Below are 21,083 nucleotides of genomic sequence, written 5' to 3' on the forward strand. Positions count from 1 at the left end.
ACCAATATATAGTGAATGTTATAAGATAAATAATTAGCTTTATCAATTGGCGGCTCGACCGTCCTCCACATATCCGCTCTAGCGAACACAAGCAGACTTTATCTGTCAGCAAAGGGCGGGAAGGTAGTATCCCTTCGTATCCGTGTTGGTGGTGAGGGATACGGTAGTGCTGACTAGATAAGCGTCTGCATTGCTACGTTGTAGGAGTGCTGGTGGAATCCGGAACCGGAAGGTAAGAACAGTACGCTATTGTCTTTTAAAACTGTTTCATTTCTGTTTGGTACACATTGCATACGCAACACAAGCACACACCTGTATTTTCATTGGTATTTTCACATCTCGCCTTCCTGTTTGCCATTTATCATTGATAACGGGCTGAGAAAGATTTGTTGCTATTGGTAGTTAAAAGTAAAAAATAAAATAATACGTAAGGAAGTAATTTGTAAAACACGCACACGGCTTTGCCTAAGATACAAGGAAGTTCTGTGTGGTGCTCGGGAAATGATTACAGTTAAATATCATTTGCATTGATAAAAACGTGTTACTTGTGTTACTGTGGACGTGTCTGGCCTGTGTACACGTGTTCCTAACAAAGGGCGGGACAAGCGTACGCGACGCAAGGGCTTACACACGTAGCGTATATTACGCAACGGAGCGTATGGGTACGCCCACATAATACAAATCACACAATAGTATTGTTTTAGTAGGCGATACGGAAGCAACGCGATAATAGCGCAAGTTAATCTCAGTGTCCTAAATTTTAGCGTAAAAGATCCTTCTCTAGTTGCAACTCCTCTGGGATTAGCCTGCGATACTGAATGGAAGGAATTTCTGTACAGAAAAGAAAGTAAAGAGTATATGAGGTGAAAGAGTGTCTGCATATATATAAGTTTCTCATTTTTGTTGGAACCCCCGGAAGTCGAGTTCTCGTGAGGTACATCCGTGAAAGTGACAGCGCGTGGTGGCTTGGGAGGCATCCCTTGTTAAATATTGAAATAAGAGCATTAGAGTATAGCAGATTACATTTTTTTTACTTTAAGGGAGGTTCGCTGGTCACTCAGGAATTCTCTAACAACCGATACTTGCTGGGGACGGGTCCACAACGCCCCAGTAAATAAAGGTTTATAGGGGCCCTAGGTTGCGTACAGCTGGCCAACGTGGGCGAAGAGTGGGTGAAAGCACTCGGTCGAACTTTCACCGTCAGCTTACCCCGGGCAACTTGGTTTAAGGTCAGAGGTAGTGAAAGCAACACCTGCAAAGATGGGGGCCAGTTGTTCAGGTAAGGGACGATCAACCCTGGTTCAGGTTGATTTAGTCACACACAGAGGTTTTGTGCAATGAATGGGAAAGAATGACTGTGCATGACGGGGAAAAGTTCCCACGGGTAGGCAGTTTTAGTCCCGAGGTGTTACAAAATCTAAGGAGAAGGATATGTCTAATTAAATCCAGCAAGCAGCGGATCAGACATTATGATTATTTACAATTATGGCAACAGGAGGGTGAAATACAAAGAGGATTGGCTCAAGCGGCTGGATCTAACCCTATCAGGAAACTGATAGCCACCGCACCACCACCACCATACATAACGGGAGAGCGGGTGGTCACAGAGAATGGCACACTGGTGTATGATAAACATGCACTTAGTAACTGTATAGATGTTAAGAATAATGTAACTAAGATTGTTGATGCTAATACTAATCCGTGCAAGCTGTACCCGGTTTTAAACTTTCCCCAGGATTGTGACCAAGAGGATGAGCCCACCACAATATCGGCACTCTCTCTAGCAGCCACCATACAAGAGACTACAGTGGGCACGTCCCAACCAGTAAGAGCAGTATCAAAGGCCCCTAGTGGAGGGACAGGTGAGGTTGTGTCGGCAGGTAAGTACGGAACTGTACATTATGCAGAGACCATTACACCAAATGTTGTAGAATCAACCCAGAGTGATATCATTGAACTTAATCCCGTTAGGGTAATTGCAGTCCCAAATGGGAAAACTGACACTTCAGGAGTCACTCCTGTCAGAAACATCGCCATGCACTGCCCCTTTTCCCGAACAGAATTAAGATCAATAGTGTCTGAATTCCCTGATCCTAGGAAAGATCTAGTTGCAAGCCAGAAGTACATTAGAGAGCTAGGAAATTCTGTAGAGCCCAATAACAAAGATTGGCGGACATTGCTGAGGGCATGTTTATCCTCCAATGTCGACTCAGCGAAATTTATAGCTGACTGTAGACTAGATGAAGAGGTACCCCTTACTGAGAAGTACAGTCAAGATAATGTGAAAAGAATTAATTTGCAGCTAGGAGTATATTTCCCTGCTGTTGTAAAGTGGAGCAAAATTTTTTCCATAAAACAAAAAGAAGGGGAAACTGCTTCTGAGTATATCCATCGGGCACTACAGGAAATGGCTAAGTACACTGGTATAGAAGACATCAAAACAAATGTACATCATAGGGAAGTAGCAGTTTCTGTGTTAATGGATGGTTTAAAAGAAACTTTAAGGACTAGAGTACAGACCACTAGACCAGATTGGAGAGGTATGTCGGTGGCTGCTTTGGGAGAGGCCACTATGGGGCATGATCGGAATATCACCAGACACAGGGAGTCGCAGAGTGATAAGCTGATGGCCGTAAGTATACAGGCACTTACCACAAGGCCAATTCAGCATAAGTCTCAGACCCCTGTGGGTAAGTCAAATGTGGTAACTTGTTATTACCGTCATAAAGAGGGACATTTTGCACGAGACTGTAGATTGAAAAATGCACAAAAATCATATCAACCCCCTAGACAACGACATGACACACGAAATTGGGATCAAGGACCGCAGAGACGGAGTTATGAGCCACACGCAGGGGAAACAAGAAGGTATCCCCCAAGAAGAGACTGGCAAGTCTCTGACAATTCCCATTTACCCCCTTCACAGGTAATAGCTGCCAGCGCAATGCAGGAGGGTCACCACATACAATAGGGGTGGGGCCACACCTGTAGTCTGCAGCCAGTGAAATTAATTGCGAGCCTTGGAAGTGAACCCGAGGTCACAATTGATGTAGCTGGTAGATCTCTACCTTTCCTTGTAGATACGGGGGCGGCCAAATCAGTGATAAATTCGACCGTGGGCATGAGAACCACTGGTAAAACAATTCTAGCCATGGGAGTAACAGGAGTAGTACAACACTATCCGCTAAGCAAACCTGCAGAGATTACGATAGGGCCTTTGCATACCAAGCATTCTTTTCTGCTGGCTGCATCGGCTCCGACTAATCTCCTAGGGAGAGATTTACTGTGCAAAATGGTATGTGTCATATATTGTACTCCTGAAGGTGTGTTCTTGGACATACCCGGGAACCACGCTCAGGAAGTGCAGGATATGCTAGATTCCCCAACAAGATTAATGTCACACACCGTTGTTGCAAATAGGTGTCCGTCCAAGGTAGAGGAAATGATTTCCCAGATACCGGAATCACTTTGGACCAAGGATGGACAAGACACTGGATTAATGGCAAATGTAGCCCCAGTAGTTGTACAAGTAAAAGATGGTAGGATAGCTCCAAAAATCCCACAATACCCTCTGAAGCCAGAGGTGGAGTTAGGAGTTTACCCTGTAATAGAGCGCTTGCTACAACAGGGCATTCTGGTAAGGACGTCCAGCACTGCCAATAGTCCCATCTTCCCTGTTAAAAAGAGTGGGGGGAGGGGTTACAGATTAGTGCAGGATCTAAGAGGGATCAACAAAATAGTTGAGAGTCAATTCCCCATAGTGCCAAATCCAGCTGTCATCCATATGCAAATTCCTCCCACTGCCAAATTTTTCACTGTGATTGACCTCTGCTCCGCCTTCTTCTCGGTACCTCTGCACCCTGACAGTCAATACTTATTCGCATTTACATACAGAGGAGTTCAGTACACCTGGACTCGTTTACCACAAGGTTTCATTGACAGTCCAAGTATTTTCTCACAGGCCTTGCATGATTGTTTAGTCTTTTCAACCTGAGAGCGGATCAATATTAATACAGTACGTAGATGACCTACTGCTGTGTTCAGATTCGCTTGAATCGTCCCTGAGAGATACGAAACAACTCCTGTTTCATCTTTCAGACACCGGACACAAGGTTTCCAAAGACAAGTTACAATTATGCCAGACCAGGGTGAAGTATTTGGGGACACTGTCTGACACAAGGACTGAGACACCTCAGCGCTGATAGAATTCAAGCAATTCATGACATGACTCTGCCACAAACCCAGCAACAGATTAGAACGTTTTTAGGAATGTGTGGGTATTGCCGTAACTGGATCCCAGGTTTTCCATACTGGCCTTGCCTTTACAGGAGATGGTCTCCTCAAACAAACCTGATCGGATTTCGCACACAGACGAGTCTGAGATGGCATTTGAAAGACTCAAACAGTGCCTAACGCAGGCACCAGCATTAGGCATGCCAGATTATGGAAAACCCTTTGAGCTGTACGGAACAGAGAGTGCTGGGTGCGCGGCAGGTGTCTTAACCCAGAAGCATGGTGATGCCAGCAGGCCGGTAGCCTACTATAGCGCTCAGCTAGACACGGTAGCGCGATCCCTCCCCACATGCTTGCGAAGTGTTGCAGCAATAGCATTGCTAGTAAGTAAAAGCGAAGATGTAGTGCTAGGACACAACCTCACAATTCATACACCACATGCAGTGTCAGCTTTACTGAATTCTGCCCAAACCAGACACGTCTCATCAGCGCGGTTTACAAGATGGGAATTGGCGTTGATGGCCCCCGTAAACATCACCATAAGGAGATGCAGTGCATTAAATCCTGCAACATATCTCCCAGGTGTGCCTGGACAGGCACAAAGGGTGGAGGATGAGAGTGATGGTGAAGGAGGATTTAGTAAGGAAAATGACACACATGATTGTATGGAATATTTGACCTAAAATTTCACGGCAAGGCCTGACATCAGTGACAACCCACTGGAAGATGTAGATTTTACTTTCTACACTGACGGCAGTTGTCACAGACAGACGGACTCGGGAGACTTGTGTACTGGATACGCAGTCGTAGATGACCAAGGTACCATAGAAGCGGAACCCCTAGGCCCACCACATTCAGCACAAGTTGCTGAACTGGTTGCCCTAACCAGAGCATGTGAATTGGCTAAAGGCAAGTCAGCCAATATCTACACGGACTCTAGGTACGCCTTCGGAGTAGTCCATGATTTCGGGGCCCTATGGCGCCTCAGAAATTTCATGACGGCATCTGGCACACCCGTAGCACATGCAGCCCACATCAAAAGACTTCTAACAGCGATACAGGAACCTGACAGAGTGGCAGTTATCAAGTGTAAAGCTCACACGTATAGCCAAGACCCGGTATCACTTGGTAACAGCCGAGCAGACGAAGCTGCTAAATCAGCAGCCAGTACCCCCATACAGACAGACAGCACACAACTGATGGTATTTAATACTGTAAACACACAGAAATTATATGAAATGCAAAATTTGTGTTCACCACAAGAAAAGGCAGTTTGGAGGTCAAAAGGATATGGCCAGGAGTCCTCAGGACTCTGGACAGGGTAAGCCAGTGGCACCCAGAGCATACCTTCCAAGTCTAGCGGAAGCGGCACATGGGCTGACTCATCTAGGCAAAGAAGGAATGTGTAAGTTGGTAAGAGCTTATTGGTGCGCCCCACATTCAATCTGTCTCAAGATCATGTTACATGCATCTAAAAAACATATCCAAAATACGACCATACCTTACACAAGACACTGCAAAAACTCTAATCCATGTACTCATCATCTCCCGCATTGATTATTGCAATAGTCTTCTTACTGATCTTACCAAAAAGAGGCTCTCACCACTACAATCCATTCTGAATGCAGCTGCGAGGCAAATCTTCCTTGCTAGACGTTCGTCTGCAGATCCACTCTGTCAGTCCCTCCATTGGTTACCTGTATTCTACTGTATTCAATATAAAATACTTTTACTCACACATAAGGCCATTAACCAAACTACACCAACATACATCTCTTCGCTCATCTCAAAATAGTTCCCAACCCGACCTCTCCGCTCTTTACAAGGTCTACGTCTCTCATCCACACTCATTACTTGCTCCCATGCACGATTGCAGGACTTCCTTCGGGCTGCACCCACTATGTGGAATGCCCTACCACGCACAATAAGACTCTTCCCTAGTCTCCAAACCTTCAAACGTTCCCTGAAAACTCACCTCTTCAGGCAGCTTATCACATTCCAGAAGGGCTGGTATTCATGTGACCGCCGGTCAGCTAACCGACAGTCACATGACCTCCTCCACCAGCCCGACGGGTCACTGTCCCGATGGTCGGCATGCCGACCAACAGGGACTATTTCCACTCGTGGGTGTCCACGACACCCATAGAGTGGGAATAGAACCCGCGCCGAGCCCGCAGCGTGGCGAGCGCAGCGAGCCCGCAAGGGGCTTGCTGCACTCGCCCCTCCCCGCCGGGATCCCGGCGTCGGTAAGCTGACCGGCGGTCAGCCGTACTACACCCTCCAGAAGCGCTCACTAAACCTTCAGAAGCTTTCCTATCCGATTATATTCCCACTGTATAGTCCGCACATATTCTCCACATATTTTCGCTTCGCTTTCTTCACTTTCCCTTCTTTCTGACCAGGGTTCATCATTGCTGTGATGTGATATCATGCAACCCACCTAGAACCTTTGCAACCTGGTGGACAAATATGCAATAGATAGTACCTTTCCTTGTGTATCAATGCCTATTTCCCTATAGATTGTAAGCTTGCGAGCAGGGCCTTCCTACCTCTGACTGTTTGTTTATTACCCAGTTTTTGTTTTATCATTGTGTCCAATTGTAAAGCGCAACGGAATTTGCTGCGCTATATAAGAAACTGTTAATAAATAAATATGTATCCCGTATATAATTTACATTTAGAAATGACACGCATTGTAAAGCCATAAATTTGCCATTAAGAAGTTTATTTACAAAATATGATCTACATCTGGGGCCAGCCTTATCCAGCAGCTGTGCACTGATCATCATGGATTCCACCACCGTCTCTATTATCCAGGATTAGGATTCCACCTCTATCCACGCTTCCTCCTGATACATTGTCCGTGCTCCGTCCATCACACAGGTCATGTTTTCTTTCTTTCATACTTCCTCTGATTGGGCCCAATGTATTTCTGTGGAGTGTAAGATGGCTTTTCTATGATGTCAGTGTTCATGAAAGGCTGCAACACCTTAGGAATACGTACTCTGCCATCCTAAATGACGATACAAACGTGAATTAGATGGATTAGAGAAGGACAAGGAAGGTTTGCCTGTTGAGCGCTCAAGTGGTAAGGAAGAACTTGGCTATCTTGCCCTAGTTGGATCTGATAGTCCCACCTGCCTATGATTATTAGACAATGGGTGTAGGAGGTTCCACTTGGGGTCTGATCTTAATACATGATCATAGAGAAGTTCTTGATTCGTATATGCAGAGTGGTGACTTTGTTCCAGAGATCCTGGGTTGGTGGTCACCGTAAAATAGCTAAAAATGGTCAACGTAGTGAAAAGTGGAGGATGTTTTCTGTATGGGGGGGCGGCATCCTCCAGTGTATTCAGAAAACGAAGTTCCTACTCCCTTTAGAGGAGTAGTAAGCTTAGTAAAGTTTCTTATGACTGATGATATGCTGAATGACTGGTAAAGACAATGGGATGTGTATTGTAGTGGTGGTGAGATGGACTAAGCCTTGTATAGTGATAAAGTGGAGAGAGATAAAGTACTAGCCAATCAGCTCCTGTCATGTTACAGGCTGTGTTTGAAAATGTCAGTTAGGAGCTGATTGGTTGGTACTTTCTCTCTCTACGTCTTAGTACATCTGCCCCACCTGTAAGCAATCCGGCTGCTTCCTCAGTCCTGACATTCCCTTCTGCAGGGACAGGTGATCTGGTAATTGATGTTGCAGCCGGCGGTGCTGGGAGCTGTATGTTGTAGTGTGTCACTGGACATCTGTCGGCGACAGTGCCTGCGTGCAGGGGTGCTGGGGAATCCTCAGAAGAAGGAATACCGCTTGTGCCTGACTAGAGGAGAGTTGGAAGAGTGTCGGTAGTGGTGTCTATGGAGCACGCTAATAAGGTGATGGTCCAGTGGTGTTTTGCTGTGGACGAACACGTTTCAGCTCTATGAGCCTTATTCCCAGTCATGTTGCTGCAACCCTTTTCATTCCACTAATGTCTGGTAAGCAAGGGGGAGCAGGGAGAGCTTCAGCAGTATACCAAGGGGGCAGTGGGAAAAGCTCAGGCTGGAAACAGGAGAATGTGGGAGTGCTCAGGCGGTAAAGGAAGGCAAGGGATGAGGAGAACTCAAGCGGTACAGCAAGGAGGGGGGTGAGGAGAGCTCAAGCGGCACAGCAAGGAGGGGGATGAGGATAGCTCAGGCAGTAAAGCAAGGAGGGGGATGAGGATAGCTCAGGCAGTAAAGCAAGGAGGGGGATGAGGAGAGCTCAGGCGTTACAGAAAAGGAGGGGGATGAGGAGAGCTCAGGCGGTAAAGCAAGGAAAGACATGCGGTGAGCTCAGAAAGTAAAGCAAGGAGAGGATGGGTAGAGCTCAGGTGGTAAAGCAAGGAGGGGGATGAGGAGAGCTCAGGCGGTAAAGCAAGGAGAGGGATGAGGAGAGCTCAGGCGGTAAAGCAAGGAGAGGGATGAGGAGAGCTCAGGCGGTAAAGGAGGGGGATGATGAGAGCTCAGGCATTACTGAAAAGGAGGGGGATGAGGAGAGCTCAGGTGGTAAAGCAAGGAAAGACATGCGGTGAGCTCAGAAAGTAAAGCAAGGAGAGGATGGGTACAGCTCAGGTGGTAAAGCAAGGAGGGGGATGAGGAGAGCTCAGGCGGTAAAGCAAGGAGAGGGATGAGGAGAGCTCAGGCGGTAAAGCAAGAAGGGAAATTAAGAAAGCTCAGTCAGTAATGGAGAGGGATGAGGAGAGCTCAGGCGGTAAAGCAAGAATGGGGATGAGGACAGCTCAGGCGATAAAGCAAGAATGGGGATGAGGAGAACTCAGGTGGTAAAGCAAAGCAAGGAGAGGGATGAGGAGAGCTCAGGTGGTAAAGCAAAGCAAGGAGAGGGATAAGGAGAGCTCAAGGAGTAAGCAGGAGGGGGGAAGCTCAGGTGATAAAGCAAGGAGGGGATAATGAGAGCTCAGGTGGTTAGGCAAAACAAGTAGAGGGATGAGGAGAGCTCAGGGATTAAGGAGCAGAGCAGGTAGTGCTGGTGGTAAGCAGGACGGGGTAAGCTTGGGGGTAAAGCATGGAGTGGTTGAGGAGAGCTCAGGCAGTAAAGCAAGTAGGGGAATGAGGAGAGCTCAGGTGGTAAATCAATTAGGGGGATGAGGAGAGCTCAGGTGGTAAATCAAGTAGGGGATGAGGAGAGCTCAGGTGGTAAATCAAGTAGGGGGATGAGGAGAGCTCAGGCGGTAAAGCAAGGTGGCGGATGAGGAGAGCTCAGGTAGTAAATCAAGTAGGGGGATGAGGAGAGCTCAGGCGGTAAAGCAAGGAGGGGGATGAGGAGAGCTCAGGCGGTAAAGCAAGTAGGGGGATGAGGAGAGCTCAGGTGGTAAATCAAGTAAGGGGATGAGGAGAGCTCAGGTGGTAAATCAAGTAGGGGGATGAGGAGAGCTCTGGCGGTAAAGCAAGGTGGGGGATGAGGAGAGATCAGGCGGTAAAGCAAGGTGGGGGATGAGGAGAGCTTAGGTGGTAAAGTAAGGAGGAGGATGAGGAGAGCTCAGGCGGTAAAGTAAGGAGGAGGATGAGGAGAGCTCAGGCGGTAAAGTAAGGTGGAGGATGAGGAAAGCTCAGGCGGTTAAGCAAGGGTAGGGATGAGGAGAACTCAGGCAGGCAGTATAGCAAGAAACAGGTGAGAAAAACACATGCAATAGGGTGTGGACAGGCACAAGGAAACAAACTGCAAAGGCAGGTAAAAAATCCTGCTATAACATTCACCTTTAGTTGGTTGGACTCCAGAATTGCAATGATGAGTCGCGGGACAGCACACGCTGTACCATTAACCTACAAGTATAAAGAATATTTAGTATAAACACCTGAATCGCATCATCTAGTAACAAGTGAGTGACTAATCTGCCCTGCATACAGTATACACCATGGAAATTATATGAACATTGGACCTAATTCAGGTTGGATAGCAGTGTGTGATCCAACCGGAATTATTGAGAAAGAGATGCAGGCGCAGCGCCCGTCCTGCGCATGCGCCCGGGCGGGGGAAGGGGGGAATTTGGCACGCAGAAATGTGATCGCGGGCGGGGCCCGCTCTGTTCCCAGGGAGGAGATGGAGCGTTGCGAGGGTGGAGCAGGATGAACGGGGGAGGTGTGTGTGTGCGTGTGTGTGTGTGTGTGGGGGTGCAGCGCGAACGGGGGCGTGGTCGCGGCTTGCACTGTCTGCTTTCTCCAAACTCCAGCTGCATAGAGCTCTCTGGTAAGAGCATCTATGCGTGGCCGGGGATTGTGGCTTTGGAGGGGGTAGTGATGTGGCCACAGTGGGATGGGGGATTTATTTGCCCAGGGGGTGGCTGTAGAGGAGTAGTTTGCCTGGGGGTCCTTCCATGGTTGTGTGGCCGTGGAGGTTATTGGCCTGGGAGATTAGCGGCTCAGTAATTAGGTGAGGGGTGTTTGCCACGGAGGGAAGGGGATAGCTGCACAGCAATATGGCTGCAGTGGGCTGGTTTTCCTGGAGGTACCCCCTTAGTTGTGTGGCCATGGGGTTTGGTTGCCCGGGTGGGGGGGATTTCTCAAGCCCTGCCAATGAAATAGACAGATGGGAAGTGTATTAGAGATCAGGCTGTGTCTGGCTCTACTATTTGCCCAGATAATATGGTCTCTAAAAGAAAAACTACACAAAAATGTAATAAAAAATAAAATATAAAGGAAGCACATGCCAACTTAGTATTTATGTATAATTACACACGCATGCTAGATTAGTGTAAGAGTATACACACCGTGTGGGCATGACGCAGCTCCCCTCCAGGTCTCTGGTACATGATGTTCAGTCTACGGCTCTGGTAGTCGGTGCAGTTGGAAGCGCTGGAAATCTCCGGGAGAAGAACATAACCTTAGCATGTAGACATCGCTTGTATGTAACATAACTAAAGCTGTGATTCAGCGCCCCCTGCTTGCTCTCCCCCGTTACTACACACACTCTATCACATTAAAATATCACATACACACACAGAGCCTTGAGGTTAGAGCTCACACTCTAACATGTACCTCTCCATATTTCCCTCGTCCTGACATCCAGGCCTCTATGTCATACTTCCTGTAGGCCGGCAGTCCGAGTTCCTGAGACGGCATCTCCAAAACCCTGGCACAAAGACATAAAGAGCGTCAGGACAGCAAATACCTGCAAAGTGTCAGATACAGTTCTAGGAAGTATTCTTGTATGGAGAGGACGTATACAGTGCGAAGACAGGTACACACAGTAATACAGAGTTATAAAGACAGACCTATTCCGTCCACTGACCCGAAGTGCTACAAAGAGGATCCCTGTAATCCCTGGGCAGATACCTATAGTCACAGTGCAATGGAAGAGTATTCAGGACATAGGGGTCCATTTACTAAGCCTTGGATGGGGGTACAGTGGACGGAGATAAAGTACCAGCCAATCAGCTCCTAACTGTCATGTCACAGGCTGTGTTTAAAAAATGACAGGAGCTGATTGGCTGGTACTTTATCTCAGTCCACTTTGCTTCCATCCAAGACTTAGTAAATAGACCCATAGGCTAATACATACCCAGTCCCAATCATTCAGACAGAGACAGCTGTAGAGAGACCAAGGGCCTAATACAGACCTGATTGCTCGCTAGCAGTTTTTTGCAGCGCTGCGATCAGATAGTCGCCGCCTACAGGGGAGTGTATTTTAGCTGTGCAAGTGTGCGAACGCATGTGCAGCCGAGCGGTACAAAAAGATCTTTTGCAGTCTCTGAGTAGCCCAGGACTTACTCAGCCGCTGCGATCACTTCAGCCTGAAGAAAAATTGTTTTTCTTTGAGCTTCCCTCTGACTCTGGGTGCACCACCAGGCATAAATAATAGGAATTATTCCTGTATATTGTAGTCTATCCTGGTACCTTACTACTTCTTTTGAACCGTCAGACTGGTGCGGAATCATACCTACTCTTTGAGATCACTTCAGCCTGTCCAGGACCGGAATTGACGTCAGACACCCGCCCTGCAAACGCTTGGACACGCCTGCGTTTTTCCAGCCACTCCCAGAAAATGGTCAGTTGCCACCCACAAACGCCCTCTTCCTATCAATCTTCTTGCGATCGACTGTACGAATGGATTCTTCGTAAAACCCATCTCAAAGCAATGATCCGCTTTGTACCCGAGCAACGCGCCTGCGCATTGCGGTGCATACGCATGCGCAGTTCTGACCTGATCGCAGCGAAAAAAGCTAGCGTGCCATCAGGTCTGAATTACCCCCCAAGGGTACACTTACTAAAGATGTTTTTGAATTTGAACGCTAGATCTAAAAGGGCAATAGCGATACAAGCAAAATCAGGCATATTTGTGTGTATTACTAATGCACATTTAATTCCAGCCCTTGATGGGCTTTGAAAAATTATTTCATAACTACAGCCTAAACTACACAAAGACAAAACTAATCGATTCATCAGACAGTTGCTGGGACAGAAGATAAGGCATCGGGTTTTAGATTGACAGTCACCCCTGCACTATACTATGACAAGATGATAAATACGCACATTACTCACTTGAAGTGTAAGCCGAGATCGGAGAAAAGCTCTTTCTGGATTTGCAGGAATTCCTCCAATAACTCCTGGCTTTCCTTCCCACTCTCGTTAGCGGTGACCCCGAACATCTCAACCTGAAGAGGAAAATAGGATTTTAATTAAACTACCGGTAAATCCTTTTCTCGTAGTCAGCAGAGGATACTGGCGTTCCATTTAGTACCATGGGGTATAGACGGGTCCACTAGGAGCCATGGGCACTTTAAGAATTTGATAGTGTGGGCTGGCTCCTCCCTCTATGCGCCTCCCACCAGACTCAGTCTAGGAAACTGTGCCCGAGGAGACATACTTTGAGAGAAGGATAGACAAAGATAGTGGTGAGATTCCGAACCAGCACACACAAAACAGAGGAAAGCTAAGCTAACCCAACTTTAAAAACAGGAACAGCAACAGCTTAACGAACAATACTTAACCAAGTAACAGTGCAGGAAGAATGAAGCACTGGGCGGGCGCCCAGTATCCTCTACGGACTACGAGAAAAGGATTTACCGGTAGGCAATAAAAATCCTATTTTCTCTTACGTCCTAGAGGATACTGGGGTTCCATTTAGTACCATGGGGATGTACCAAAGCTCCCAAACCGGATGGGAGAGTGCTGAGGTTCCTGCAGAACTGACTGACCAAACTGAAGGTCCTCAGAGGTCAAAGTATCGAACTTGTAGAACTTAGCAAACGTGTTCGAACCAGACCAAGTAGCCGCTCGGCAGAGCTGTAAAGCCGAGACACCCCGGGCAGCAGCCAAGGAAGAACCCACCGACCTAGTAGAGTGGGCCTGTACAGATTTTGGAACCGGCAAACCTGCCGTGGAATAAGCATGCTGGATAGTGAAGCAGGACAGCCAATTTTATTGGGATCATAGAGAACGAACAGAGAGTGAGATTTACTGTGACGAGCTGTCCTCTTTATGTATACCTTCAATTCCCTCACAACATCCAAAGACTTTGAAGTAGCGGACGTGTCTGTGATAACCGGAACCACAATAGGTTGGTTGATGTGAAACGCAGACACCACTTTCGGAAGAAATTGCTGACGAGTTCTGAGTTCAGCTCTGTCCTCATTGAAAATTAAATAGGGGCTCTTGTGAGACAGAGCCCCCAGTTCCGATACACGTCTTGCTGAAGCCAAGGCCAACAGTGTGACAGTCTTCCACGTAAGATATTTTACGTCCACCTCCTGTAATGGTTCAAACCAGTCCGATTGGAGGAACTGCAGCACCAAATTGAGATCCCAAGGTGCCGTGAGAGGCACAAAGGGAGGTTGGATGCGCAGAACCCATTTCAAAAACGTCTGGACCTCAGGGAGAGAAACCAACTGCTTCTGAAAGAAAATGGAAAAGGCCGAAATCTGGACTTTTATGGAGCCCAGACATAGGCCCACATCCACACCTGCCTGTAGAAAAAAAATAGGAAACGTTCCAGGTGAAATTCCACCACAGAATAAGTTCTGCTCTCACACCAAGAGACGTATTTCTTCCAAATACAGTGGTAATCTTTAGATGTTACCCCCTTCCTGGCTTGGATCATAGTCGGAATAACTTGGGATCCCTCTTCTGGCTAGAATTAGCTGTTCAACTTCCATGCCGTCAAACGTAGCCGCTGTAAGTCCTGATAGAAAATCAGGCCCTGTTGCAGAAGATCCTTACGAAGAGGTAAAGTCCACGGATCTTTGAGGAGCATTTCCAGAAGGTCCGCGTACCATGCCCTTCTTGGCCAGTCCGGAGCAATGAGTATTGCTTGAACCTTTTCCCTTTCTATTCTTTTGAGAATTCTTGGGATCAGAGGAAGTGAAGGAAACACATACACCATCTGATAGACCCATGGAGTCATTAGAGCGTCTACCGCCACTGCCTGTGGGTCTCTCGACCTGGAACAATACCGCTTGAGCTTCTTGTTGAGACGAGAGGCCATCATGTCAATTTGTGGATATACCCACCGACGCGTGAAGCACCTGAACACTTCCGGGTGAAGGCCCCACTCCCCCGGGTGCAGGTCATGTCTGCTGAGGAGGTCTGCTTCCCAGTTGTCTACTCCCGGAATGAAGACCGCTGACAACGCCACAGCGTTTTTTTCTGCCCAGAGGAGAATTCTTGACACCTCTGACATTGCTCCTCTGCTTTTCGTTCTGCCCTGTCGGTTTATGTACGTCACTGCCGTCACATTATCCGACTGGACCTGAATAGCCCGCTCGTGAAGAAGATAAGAGGCCTGCAGAAGGGCGTTGTATATGGAACCGTTCCAGAATGTTGATTGGAAGGATGACTTCCTGACTTGACCATCTTCCTTGAAACTGCACCCCCTGGGTGACTGCTCCCCAACCTCTGAGGCTTGCGTCCGTGGTTAACAGGATCCAGTCCTGAATTTCGAACCTCCGACGAGATGAGAAATCTGTAGCCACCACAGAAGGGAGATCCTGGCTTTTGGCGACATGTGAAGAAGCGATCCGGACCATTTGTCCAACAGATCGAGCTGGAAGGGTCTTGCGTGAAACCTTCCGTATTGAAGCGCCTTGTAAGAGGCCACCATTTTCCCCAGAAGGCAAATGCATAGATGCACCGATATCTGGGTTGGCCTCAGGACATTCCGAACCACTGACTGGATTACCAATGCCTTTTTCAACGGAAGGAACACTTTCTGCGACTCCGTGTCCAGTATCAATCCCAGGAATGGGAGCCTCCATGTTGGCTCTAGGTGAGATTTCGGAAGGTTCAGAATCCACTCGTGATCCTGGAGAAGTTTGGTTGAGAGAGCAATGCTGTCCAGCAACCTCCCCCTGGCCAGCGCCTTTATCAGAAGATCGTCCAGGTACGGAATTATGTTCACTTCCTGCTTGCGGAGTATAAACATCATCTCTGCCATCACTTTGGTGAACACCCTCGGCACCGTGGAGAGATCAAATGGCAGGGCCTGGAACTGGTAGTGACAGTCCTGCAGGGCAAACCGTAGATAAGCCTGATAAGGCGGCCAGATCGGAATGTGAAGGTACACATCCTTGATATCCAGAGACACTAGGAATTCCCCTTCCTCCAGACCTGAGATCACCGTTCTCAGAGACTCCATCTTGAACTTGAAAACTCTTAAGAACGGGTTCAAGGACTTGAGGATCAGAATTGGTCATACCGAACCGTACGGTTTCGGTACTACAAACAAGTTGGAATAGTACCCCTTGTTGTGCAGATGAGGTGGAACAGGAACAATGACCTGAGTCTGTACCAGTTTTTGGATGGCTTGCTGTAAAGTTATACTTGCCTCTTGTGAAGCTGGTAAGCCTGATTTGAAGAATCTGTGAGGTGGGAGCTCTTGGAACCCCAGTCTGTAACCCTGGGAAATAAGATCTATGACCCAGCGATCCCGGCACCAACTTAACCAGATGAAGAATTTTAGTCGGGCTTTGAAGAAGCAGAGCCTGAGCTCTGTTCCTGAGCACCTGCAGTTGCTGGTTTGCGCCTCTGGAGGCCGTAGAAGCACCTCTGGATTTTCCCTTAAACTTGGCTGTCCGAAAGAACTGTAAATTTGAAGCTGAATAATCTTTCCTGGCTGGGGGAGTTGCGGAAGGAAGATACGTAGACTTACCCGCAGTAGCTTTGGCGATCCATTTATCTAGTTCGTCTCCAAACAAGTCCTCTCCTGTGAATGGTAGGCCTTTCACGCCTTTCCTGGAGTCCGCATCAGCAGTCCACTGGCGTAGCCACAAGCCCCTGCGTGCTGACACTGCCATAGCGGTGGTGCGTGGATTAAGCAAACCAAACTCTTTTATGACTTCCACCATAAAGTTCGCAGAGTCCTGTATATGCTGCAGGAGTAAAACAACATCCCCCTAGACAAGGAATCTAACCCTTCAATTAGGTTTCCTGACCATTTAGCAATGGCTTTTGTGATCCACGCACATGCAATAGTGGATCTCTGGGCCACCCCAGCAGCTGTGTACAATGATTTGAGTGTAGTCTCAATTTTACGATCAGCCGTGTCTTTCAGGGAGGCTGCACCAGGAACAGGCAATACTATTTAACATGACAGCCTAGAGACTGATGTGTCCACTATCGGCGGATTTTCCCATTTTTACCTATCCTCCAGAGGAAAAGGAAAAGATGAGAGCCACCTTTTAGGGATCTGAAACTTCTTATCAGGATTAATCCACGGTTCTTCAAACAGGGTATTCAATCCTTTGACGCAGGAAAAGTGACTGAAGACTTCTTTTTTACATTAAAATAAGATTCCTCACACTCCTCTGATACCTTATCAGGAATTTGCAGAACATCTCTGATAGCTTCTATAAGCGCCTCTATTCCCTGTGACAGAGTAGCATGCCCCCCCCCCCACCTCCAAATCCACCTCACCCTCCTCCATGTCTGCCCCATCAACATCAGAGTCAGACTGCAGGATATGGGCCAGAGATCGCTTTTGCGGACAAATGGGAGGGGATTGAGACGCTGGTTTGGGGAGTGAGTCTCTATTCATAAACTCTTCCACAGTCTGTCTTAAGTATTGCGTCTCTTTCTCATTGCAGGGTAGTTTTGTAGAAATATTAGCAATCATTCCCTTAATGGTATTAACCCACTCCGGTTCAGCCCCGCTATTTTGGGAAGGTGCACTGCCCTGAGTACCCAGTAGTGAGCCCTCTGGTGAAGAGGAACACTCCGCTGTACAAGAAACACACTCTTTGCCTGACATAATGTAAATGTGACAGCACACACACACACAGGAAAAGGTTAAGCACAATGAACCCACAAAGAGCCCTTCAGGGAGACACAGAGTTATTTGGAGACTTAGTACACTAATAATCGCTCAACCCCCCCCCCGGTACCGTTGAGGTAATCTGGGGTCTCTCCAGAGGAGCTGTGCGTCCCTGTCAGTTAGCGTCTGTGTCCACTGCAGAGGAAAAATGGCGCTGATGAGCTGCTGGATCTGCTCATAGTGAAGGCCCCGCCCCTTCAATGGCGTGCGGTCTTCCCGCTTTTTTTTAATACTGGCTGAAGTAATCTGGTGCTTAAAATGGAGAGAAAAATAAGAATTTACTCACCGATAATTCTATTTCTCGTAGTCCGTAGTGGATGCTGGGGACTCCGTAAGGACCACGGGGAATAGACGGCTCCGCAGGAGACTGGGCACACTAAAAGAAAGATTTGGTACTACCTGGTGTGCACTGGCTCCTCCCTCTATGCCCCTCCTCCAGACCTCAGTTAGGACACTGTGCCCGGAAGAGCTGACACAATAAGGAAGGATTTTGAATCCCGGGTAAGACTCATACCAGCCACACCAATCACACCGTATAACTCGTGATATTTTACCCAGTTAACAGTATGAATAACAACTGAGCCTCTCAACAGATGGCTCAACAATAACCCTTTAGTTAGGCAATAACTATATACAAGTATTGCAGACAATCCGCACTTGGGATGGGCGCCCAGCATCCACTACGGACTACGAGAAATAGAATTATCGGTGAGTAAATTCTTACTTTCTCTAACGTCCTAGTGGATGCTGGGGACTCCGTAAGGACCATGGGGATTATACCAGAGCTCCCAAACGGGCGGGAGAGTGCGGATGACTCTGCAGCACCGAATGAGAGAACTCAAGGTCCTCCTCAGCCAGGGTATCAAATTTGTAGAATTTAGCAAACGTGTTTGCCCCTGACCAAGTAGCAGCTCGGCAAAGTTGTAAAGCCGAGACCCCTCGGGCAGCCGCCCAAGATGAGCCCACCTTCCTCGTGGAATGGGCTTTCACTGATTTAGGATGCGGCAAACCAGCCGCAGAATGCGCCAGCTGAATTGTGCTACAAATCCAGCGAGCAACAGTCTGCTTAGAAGCAGGAGCACCTATTTTGTTGGGTGCATACAGGATAAAAAGCGAGTCAGTTTTCCTGACTCCAGCCGTCCTGGAAACATAAATTTTCAAGGCCCCGACTACGTCCAGTAACTTGGAATCCTCCAAGTCCTTAGTAGCCGCAGGCACTACAATAGGTTGGTTCAAGTGAAAAGCTGATACCACCTTAGGGAGAAACTGGGGACGAGTCCTCAATTCTGCCCTATACATATGGAAAATCAGATAAGGGCTTTTACACGACAAAGCCGCCAATTCTGACACACGCCTGGCCGAAGCTAAGGCCAATAACATGACCACTTTCCACGTGAGATATTTGAGATCCACGGTTTTAAGTGGTTCAAACCAATGTGATTTTAGGAAACTCAACACCACATTGAGATCCCAAGGTGCCACAGGAGGCACAAAAGGGGGCTGAATATGAAGCACTCCCTTTACAAAAGTCTGAACTTCAGGCAGTGAAGCCAGTTCTTTCTGGAAGAAAATCGACAGAGCCGAAATCTGGACCTTAATGGAACCCAATTTTAGGCCCATAGTCACTCCTGACTGTAGGAAGTGCAGAAAACGACCCAGCTGAAATTCCTCTGTGGGGGCCTTCCTGGCCTCACACCACGCAACATATTTTCGCCAAATGCGGTGATAATGGTTTGCGGTTACTTCTTTCCTGGCTTTTATCAGCGTAGGAATGACTTCCTCCGGAATGCCCTTTTCCTTTAGGATCCGGAATTCAACCGCCATGCCGTCAAACGCAGCCGCGGTAAGTCTTGGAACAGACAGGGCCCCTGCTGTAGCAGATCCTGTCTGAGCGGTAGAGGCCATGGGTCCTCTGATAACATTTCTTGAAGTTCCGGGTACCAAGCTCTTCTTGGCCAATCCGGAACCACGAGTATCGTTCTTACTTCTCGCCCTCTTATTATTCTCAGTACCTTTGGTATGAGGGGCAGAGGAGGGAACACATAAACCGACTGGTACACCCACGGTGTCACTAACGCGTCCACAGCTATCGCCTGAGGGTCCCTTGACCTGGCGCAATATCTCTTTAGCTTTTTGTTGAGGCAGGATGCCATCATGTCCACCTGAGGCCTTTCCCAACGGTTTACCAACAGTAGGAAGACTTCTGGATGAAGTCCCCACTCTCCCGGGTGTAGGTCGTGTCTGCTGAGGAAGTCTGCTTCCCAGTTGTCCACTCCCGGAATGAACACTGCCGACAGTGCTATTATGTGATTTTCCGCCCATCGGAGAATCCTTGCGGCTTCTGCCATCGCGATCCTGCTTTTTGTGCCGCCCTGTCGGTTTACATGGGCGACTGCCGTGATGTTGTCTGACTGGATCAGTACCGGCTGGTTTTGAAGCAGGGGTTTTGCCTGACTTAGGGCATTGTAAATGGCCCTTAGTTCCAGAATATTTATGTGCAGGGAAGTCTCCTGACTTGACCATAGTCCTTGGAAGTTTCTTCCCTGTGTGACTGCTCCCCAGCCTCGAAGGCTGGCATCCGTGGTCACCAGGACCCAGTCCTGTATGCCGAATCTGCGGCCCTCTAGAAGATGAGCACTCTGCAGCCACCACAGTAGAGACACCCTGGTCCTTGGAGACAGGGTTATCAGTTGATGCATCTGAAGATGCGATCCCGACCACTTGTCCAAGAGGTCCCACTGGAAGGTCCTTGCATGGAACCTGCCGAATGGAATTGCTTCGTATGAAGCCACCATTTTTTCCAGGACTCGTGTGCAGTGATGCACCGATACCCGTTTTGGTTTTAGGAGGTCTCTGACTAGAGATGACAGCTCCTTGGCTTTCTCCTGCGGAAGAAACACTTTTTTCTGTTCCATGTCCAGAATCATCCCCAGGAACAGTAAGCGTTTGGAAGGAACCAGTTGTGACTTTGGGATGTTTAGAATCCAGCCATGCTGTTGTAGCACTTCCCGAGATAGTGCTACTCCGACCAGTAACTGCTCCCTGGACCTCGCCTTTATTAGGAGATCGTCCAAGTATGGGATAATTAAAACTCCCTTTTTTTTTTTTTTTTTGAAGGAGTATCATCATTTCTGCCATTACCTTGGTAAACACCCTCGGTGCCGTGGACAGTCCAAACGGTAGTGTCTGGAATTGGTAATGACAATCCTGTACCACAAATCTGAGGTACTCCTGGTGAGGACGGTAAATTGGGACATGCAGGTAAGCATCCTTGACGTCCAGGGATACCATGTAATCCCCCTCTTCCCGGCTTGCAATAACCGCCCTGAGCGATTCCATCTTGAACTTGAATTTTTTTATATATGTGTTCAAGGATTTCAAATTTAACATGGGTCTCACCGAACCGTCCGGTTTCGGTACCACAAACAGTGTGGAATAGTAACCCCGTCCTTGTTGAAGTAGGGGCACCTTGACTATCACCTGCTGGGAATACAGCTTGTGAATTTGCCTCTAGCACAGCCTCCCTGCCTGAGGGAGTTGTCGGCAAGGCAGATTTGAGGAAACGGCGGGGGGG

At 48.0% G+C, this 21,083-nt stretch overlaps 1 protein-coding gene across 2 annotated transcripts in view; it reads right to left on the bottom strand.

Annotated features, from left to right (window-relative positions):
• Positions 1-6,941: 6,941 nt before the first annotated feature.
• SARS2 (seryl-tRNA synthetase 2, mitochondrial) overlaps positions 6,942-21,083 on the bottom strand; it is a 55,164-nt gene continuing 41,022 nt past the window's right edge. For both annotated transcript variants that reach the window (XM_063937937.1, XM_063937936.1), the window contains 5 exons: positions 12,745-12,857; positions 11,242-11,335; positions 10,974-11,066; positions 9,964-10,029; positions 6,942-7,246 (listed from right to left, as the gene is read on the bottom strand). In XM_063937937.1, coding sequence (XP_063794007.1) covers positions 7,118-7,246; positions 9,964-10,029; positions 10,974-11,066; positions 11,242-11,335; positions 12,745-12,857 — 495 coding nt within the window. In that variant the 3' untranslated portion in view covers positions 6,942-7,117. The remainder of the gene's footprint in view (positions 7,247-9,963; positions 10,030-10,973; positions 11,067-11,241; positions 11,336-12,744; positions 12,858-21,083) is intronic.

This window comes from Pseudophryne corroboree, chromosome 8 (assembly GCF_028390025.1).
Source record: "Pseudophryne corroboree isolate aPseCor3 chromosome 8, aPseCor3.hap2, whole genome shotgun sequence".
Classification (NCBI taxonomy): Eukaryota; Metazoa; Chordata; class Amphibia; order Anura; family Myobatrachidae; genus Pseudophryne; species Pseudophryne corroboree.